Source organism: Eptatretus burgeri, chromosome 2, assembly GCF_056783735.1.
Source record: "Eptatretus burgeri isolate ZD-2024b chromosome 2, Ebu_testis_v1, whole genome shotgun sequence".
In the NCBI taxonomy this organism is placed as follows: domain Eukaryota; kingdom Metazoa; phylum Chordata; class Myxini; order Myxiniformes; family Myxinidae; genus Eptatretus; species Eptatretus burgeri.
The window spans coordinates 49,415,617-49,423,116 of NC_140962.1; the positions used below are offsets into that span (position 1 = coordinate 49,415,617).

The 7,500-nt window shown below is 36.1% G+C and overlaps 1 protein-coding gene across 4 annotated transcripts in view; it reads left to right on the forward strand.

The window, feature by feature from the left end:
* Nucleotides 1–7,500, forward strand: part of NEB (nebulin) — a 439,712-nt gene that overhangs the window by 40,242 nt on the left and 391,970 nt on the right. For all 4 annotated transcript variants that reach the window (XM_085869257.1, XM_085869259.1, XM_085869258.1 and 1 more), the window contains exons 5-8: nt 641–805; nt 920–1,027; nt 4,103–4,207; nt 6,300–6,404. In XM_085869257.1, the coding sequence (XP_085725383.1) occupies nt 641–805; nt 920–1,027; nt 4,103–4,207; nt 6,300–6,404 (483 nt within the window). The remainder of the gene's footprint in view (nt 1–640; nt 806–919; nt 1,028–4,102; nt 4,208–6,299; nt 6,405–7,500) is intronic.

Genomic DNA, 7,500 nt, shown 5'->3' on the forward strand with positions numbered 1-7,500 from the left:
CTAAACTAAGAGTTTATAAAACGTGTTTATTTTCAGTATTTGTATTGGCTTCACGCATAATCGTGTCATTATGTCATTGATAGTTTATCTTTAGTTATGAAAAACTATTTTTCAGTGTGTATCTTTGGGTTACTCCTGTTATTGTTTTATATATTTTTAGGTTCTTTATCTCAAATTACACACAATTTAGTGTTACAGCTACCAATTGTGTAAGTTCAAATGAAAGATTCTTCTTCTTCTTCTTTATGTATATTTCATTGTTTTTTCCACTATCACCAATGCAATATCCATCATTCTGTTGTGTTCTACTCACTAGCAATAGATGGCAGCATTGCACAATGTCAATTACACTTTCACATCATGCTTACATTATATACCTTGCTCATTATACCCACCTCATGAGATTCTCAAAATGTTATCAGCAAATTTATTTGGGATTATACTACAACATTGACCATGCTGTCCTTCCATACTACTGCTTTGTCACCACCTTCAAATCAGATTCACTGCAAAATACCAGATTCCCCCTTGTTATGAACATATGCATTTTGCACATCGGATTACAATACAAATTATTGAATATCATATATTGGATTGGTGATTGCATTTCTCTAACCCACCCTATTACCCTTGTACAAAGGAGGAAATCCATGAGCCATCCGAACGATTGGAGGTGGAGCGGGTCAGTGGGAAGAAAGCTGAAACACCACAGCGGAAAGTGAAGAAGAAGGAAAAAATTGACTCGATCATGTTTATGACGCCACAGTTGAAACACAGTCAGAAAATGCTTGATCAGTTCAGTGAGGTGAGTGTCACGGGTCTCTAATGATAAGGAAAATAATTGTGAATAGATTGATTTTGTTTCACTGCAGTTGTTGATTATAGGCCTAACAAATTTCCTTCTGTCTTATATATGAAGTTGAAATACAAAGAGGACTATGAGAAAAAGAAGCACGAAGGGTATACGACTGTGCCAGACACGCCATTGTTACGGAGGATCAAGAAGGCACAAGACAATATTAGTGAAGTAAGCTGCATGTTGGCGGTAACACATGGGTGTCAGTCATTAAAATTAATTTGACCTTGTCTTTGGGAGGAAAACCTTCCACGGTGATAATAGTTGGATAAAAATAAGAGTTCTGGCCCACTATTCTTTATTGTGTGAAAATTTGTGAAATCACATTCATTTAAATGTGTGGGATTATATTACATAGGGCACATTCAAGTCCTCTTTCACATTTTTTAACAGAAAATCATCATCAAATATATATATTTGTACATACATATATATTAATATATAAAGCTCTTTCTAACCACTGACTGACTCACTGACTGACTCACTGACTGACTCACTGACTGACTCGCTGACTGACTGAATATTAAAGATCGGTGCCTTCTGGGTGATGTAGAAAGATAAAATTTTGCATGCTGATGGCCATCAAAGCCAGTACACCAGAAAAAAAAATCACAGAATCATCAGACAACATCCATAAATGAAAATACAAATAAATTGAAAAAAATTCAGGTGAGTGACCCGAGAAAGCGGGGAAGCATGGTAAATTTGTGTGCCAATAGACATTGAGGCCGACACACCCAAAAAAAAAAATCACAGAACCATCAGAAAGCATCCGTAAATGAAAATAGAAATAAATGTAAAAAAACAAAAAAAAATGAAAAAAAAAATGAGAAAAATGCAGGTGAGTGACCCAAGACAATGTGGAAGCACGGTTCGTATGCTTACACAATGTCTAAGCACACACTGCTAGTATATATAAAGTTCATTCTGACTGACCATCCATTACGACCATAATCGATGCAGAGCGTTGGTGCTGCCGAAGCAGTCTCCTTGGCTGTAGGGCACAATGCTGGACTGGTCGCTCCTCCGGCACAGGATACCACAAGCTACCACTCATTTTGCCGACCTCGGAAGGATGAAGGGGGCAGAGTCAACCCCACCTGGTGTTAATTAAACAGCCGAGTGGGATTTGAACTCGGGATCCTCGAATCCCAAGCCCACCACCCTAACCATTAAGCCAACGCCAGGCCTACCGACTGACTGACTGATATTAAAGTTTGGTACCTTCCAGGTGACGTAGAAAGCAAAAATTTTGCTTGCCGATGGACATTGAAGCTGATACATCGTGAAAAAATACAGAACCATCAGAAAGCATTTGAAAATGAAAATATAAATAAATGAAGATATTAAATGAAAAACACAAATGCAGGTGAGCGATCTGAGACAATGGGGAAACAATAATCTGAGACAATTATTATTGCTTATAATGTGTAAGCATACCTCGCTAGTATAATATATATATATATATATATATATATATATATATATATATATATATATATATATATATTTGTGGAATTCCTATTTTATATAATAATAAACTTTACGTAAAATTTACCATTCATCTTTTTTGGTACCTTCCCCTTCCCCTTCCCATTCCCATGATGAAAGGAGTTACATTTACGGTCATACTACTTTCCAAAAAAAATAGAAAAGGAGATTAAATCATTCATAATTTTTTATTTTAAACAAAAACATTTATTATAATATAAATAATATGTATAACAGTGATAATGAAGATGATGAGTTTTCATGATATTATGAGGATGAAGGTGGTAATGATAGTGAAACATTTGAATAACAGAACAAAAGATTACAACAAGAAAAGGAATTATTAGAACATGAAGCATATGGATTACAGAAATAAAAGAAATATATATTTAGTGATGAAAAACTGCATATATTTCGTTTTTAAACGAAGAAAATTAAGAGTTAAAAGAACGAATTAAATATTTACAATGCAAATGATAAAAACTTAAAATAAATATATTATTCATAAAATGTCCACAAATTATATATTAAAACAGAAATGCCAGTAAATACGATCACAAAAAGTCCACAAAAGTCCTTGCTTCTTCCTTATAAATAATGGCACACCAAAGACCCATTAAATAGGTTAATTGCGGTGTCTGCGATTTATACGTAAAAATAAATCCTTTTGTCAAAAAACTTCTCAGACGAACACACAAGATATATGTGTGAAAAAGAGTTAAGCACAACTAAAAAATAGTATTTATATGTGGATATCTGGTGACTGGTGATCGAAAAAAGAGCTGACTGGTGATAAAAAAGAGCTGGAGACATATTGGAAATCGACAGTGATAAACAGAGAAACCACTGACCTGCCTGTGATAATGAAAGAAACAGTTCTTGTGCTTCAACCTCATCACAGGATAAAAACAGTGTTTTTGTTTGTGACAAAAATATTGACTTAAAATAAAATTTTCTTTCATATGTAAATTAAAAAACCCTCCATGCACAGGCTGTATTTTCTGTTCAGATCACCATACCAAGGCAATTTTTCAATTTTGCACACCCAAATTGTACAGCCCTATAAGCAGGCACAGATCCATGATTTTAGGTTGGGGAGGGGAAGGGGATGCAAAAATTTACATTGCACTGAAAAATTTTTTTTTGCTGAGCAGAGGGAGGGGGGCATTTTTTGTTGGTGTTTCTTTTTGTCATTAATTCTAAAGATTATTTTAAATATCGACAAATAATGCTCCAATACACTTGGAAAGAAGTCCTCTAATGAAAAAAAACTTTTGTCCAAAATGATGAACAGTATATGACACCTGTAAATAAATGACCTCATTTGAATGCAAAAAAATATAATTTGAGTCCTGTTTGTTCTTGGCATGTTCCATACTAAAGACAAACTGGACTAAAATTTTACATTTAAAGCTCAAATGGACTGTGGGTAAAATATGGTCGATTTATATGACTTAAAGGGGTATTCATGATATTTTGGTAGGACACCGAATAATGATATTCAAGAAGTTGTTCGACCGACATAAATCAACACCATCAACAAAATATGCTGCATTTCCTGAGGATATTATTCAATCATGATGCTCGTAGTACCGATAACATCTAGAATATACCTCAAAAATATTTGCTTCTTTTAGAAGGACCCAGGTTGAGTAATATGCAGCCCATCAGCTTTACTTAACATCAGCATCAGTTTGATGCCATTGACCTTGTGCTCATAGGTGTCATTAAAGCTATCTATTTGTTCATTTCCAGGTTAAGTACAAGAAGGATGGGGAGGCTGGCAGAACAATGTGTCATGTGGACAATACAGCACGTGATGTGGAGCATGCCAAGAAAGTAGGGCAGCTTGTGAGCCAGGTACTCTCCATGATGTGTGCTGCTTGTGTGCCCATCGGGTATCTGGGTCCTCCTTTTGTAGCCTGAAATCTTACTTTAGTTGCTGCTGCTATTTATTCACGTTTTCTTGCCTTACTACTCCATTTTTATCATTGATTAATTGTGGCTGGTTTACATGTGAATGCTCACAATATATATATTTTTAAACAGAATTATAATGATGCCTTTTATTGAACAAAATAGTCACCTTAAAGTCTTCCCAATACTCATTTCACAAGAAATAATAATTTAAAAAATCTCACTGTGCCCCAAACCAAGTCTGTTAGCATTTTATCCTCAAAAAATCTGGTACAACAGAGATGATGTTAGAGATGCATAAATCAATAATCATTGAGTAACGATGAGAGCTGGTCCAATTGCAATTCAGTTTTGTGGTACACTGCCAAAAATGTGGATAATAATTCACTGACAAATGTTGTACAAAATGTTTTGGGGGCCACTCAAAATTTATTTATTTCATTTTATCTCTAGTTTGGAATTGATTCATCGAAAGGCATCATATTTACACATATGCACAGTAAAAGGCACTGGGGAGAGGGTGTGTGGGGGAGGGGGGATGTTCAAACTGGTGTGTACATTGTGGATAAAGGAGGTGGAGCGAGATGAGGATTTAGGGTTAGGATGTAGATTCTTATTGAATTTCGATGGGGGCAGCAGCAACATGAATATTTGATTTATTAGGGCCACAACACATTGACCCATCTGGCTGATATCCACCTCAGATTGTCTCATGAAATTAAGCTTGATGATGATGATGATGATGATGATGATTCATGCTGGCAAACCATGACTTTGGATGCAATTTCTGGTGACCATTTAACCCCCTAGTTCTTCATTGTTTTGCCTGCGAGCCACTGGAGGCTCCTGGTAGCCAAAATGTGGCCCCTGACATGTGGCCGATAATACACAATTGTGAAAACCCCATAACTAGAAGGGCACTCAATGGAGCACATACCTCCGCCACATAATGCCTGATCCATGAGAACATATCGGGCCCAATACATTTTTGAAATAACATGCGATATATCGTTTTTGGCCCTATCTCTCAATGGTGAAGAATCACTTAAAAAATTAAATAATTATTTTATCCAGATCCGGATTCCGATCTTCATCAAAATTGAATCAGTTTGTCGTGGCCACACACCCAACCAGTCCACCAAGTTTCATCCGAATCCTTCCACAACTTTTTGAGATATTGTGCTATATATTAGTTTCGCGGGCTTTCACCCCATCTCTCAATTGTGAAGAATCGCCTAAAATATTCTAGTAATCAGATCCAGATCCGGATCTTCAACAAAATCAAACAAACAGAGTGGTGTGAAAATATAACCTCTTTCACCTTCGGTGGTGGGGGTAATAATCCAGCATAAATGCTCTCAAATTGACTCAATGAGTTTTAATGAGTGTTCCAATGCGATGCATAAAAGTCACGTAACTACATTAGTAGATGGCAGAATGCAAACAATTATGCTTGCAGCCCAGTAACCACACCCCAAAAAAATAGTATGTGGAGGCGGGGCCTAATAACGCATTTTGGAGTCCCACAGGTGGTGTGGCAGCTCTCACACTGATGTCTTATCGGCAAAAGTGGCCCCCTCCTAAAAAATAGTGAAGATCACTGACTTAAACGATGCTAGTCACTCAAATTGGATCATCTCTTGACGGTCTCCTTTGCTTGAGCATTTTTATTTGTGGTGTCAGGCAGAAGTTAACAGATGTGATGGTAGTTAAAACACAAAATTGACATTTTCATTGATCTGCACGTGCAGTTATTTTGCATGGGAAAACAGAAATTCTAATTCAGATCGATTCATTCGATTGTGTTTTGTAGATCAATTGCAAAGACCATGGTTGGGAGGGTAATGATACCACAGCAATGACAATAAGTACAAGTGGGTTAGATCAATTGCAATATACTTTTGTCTTTAAGGTGATGCTACACTTCACCCGAAACAAAACTACTTTGAGATAATTATGTGCATGTCTAATGAATGCTCTCTTTTTCTTTGTTGTTAATGCTCCCTCAATCCCCATCATTTATTTCTGCCTCCAGGTTTTGTACAAAAAAAATTGGGACGATATGAAGGAGCACTACCAGATGCCCCCTGATGCACCAGAATTTGTACGAGCATCAAATAATACGAAAAACTACAGCCAGGTCAAAAAAACACATACACACATCAATTTGCACCTTTTCCTTTGCATGTGTTCTCATGCTGCACAGGAGGAGCACATTAAAATGTCACACTATGCAAGATACCACAATCCTTAATTTTTTTCTCAAAGTTGATTCACAAATATTTTTAATTTCTTAAATTTAATCATGGTCACCATTACTTCATGCAATGACGTAGCATTGTACATATCAAGTACATTTCCTTGAGGTTTGATTTGGAAAATATGTACCTTGACCATGGTGAAGATTATGAGATTGAGTGAATATGACTTTGAGTTAGTGCCTCATGATAGTTCCTTGAAAAACAGTGGGGTAGATGCCAAGCCAGAAGTTTACATTATCATGAACAAAACTTTGTGAAAAAGAAAAATGAAGAATACCATATCTACATATGTGATTTATAAAAGCAACACATTGACAGATTAGGAAGGGAAATGACTAAGGATTAATCGGGGAGGAATGTATACACTGCCTGCATTTTTTTTTTCCTGGGAGCGATCGAGTAATATGTAATGTGAAGGTCGTATGTTGAGGTTGGCGTGATTTGTTGTCAACAACACAAATTTAATCATTATAATGTTTACACGTGTGCCTGTTATTTAAATGATTGCTCCACACTTTTATTATAACACCTCCGTATTCAGGCTTCAAGTGAGTACGTTCTTAGACACTGCCTGGGATTTTTCCAGGAGCGATTGAGTAATATGTTTTGTGAAGATCGTATGTTCAGGTTGCAGTAATTTGTTGTATACAAAAATAAAATTTATAAAAAGAAGTTAAAAGAAGGGAAAGTGGTCCAAGCGTTTTTTTGCAATGCCAAAGATTGGTAATTCATACAAAACCATTAGGCCAACATTCCCCAATTTGTCATACAGGAAATACTTAAATACATATATGATGCAATTTCCCCTGGAAACGCCGGGTATTTCAGCGAGTATAAAATATACCTTGAAGTAAACTAAATGAATATATCCAACCTTTTCCTTCAGAACCATTGGAATTATTCTTGGGACACTTGGTTATATCTGTCCATCCATTGCAACCATACTCTGTGAAGAGTGTTGGTGCTGCCGAAACA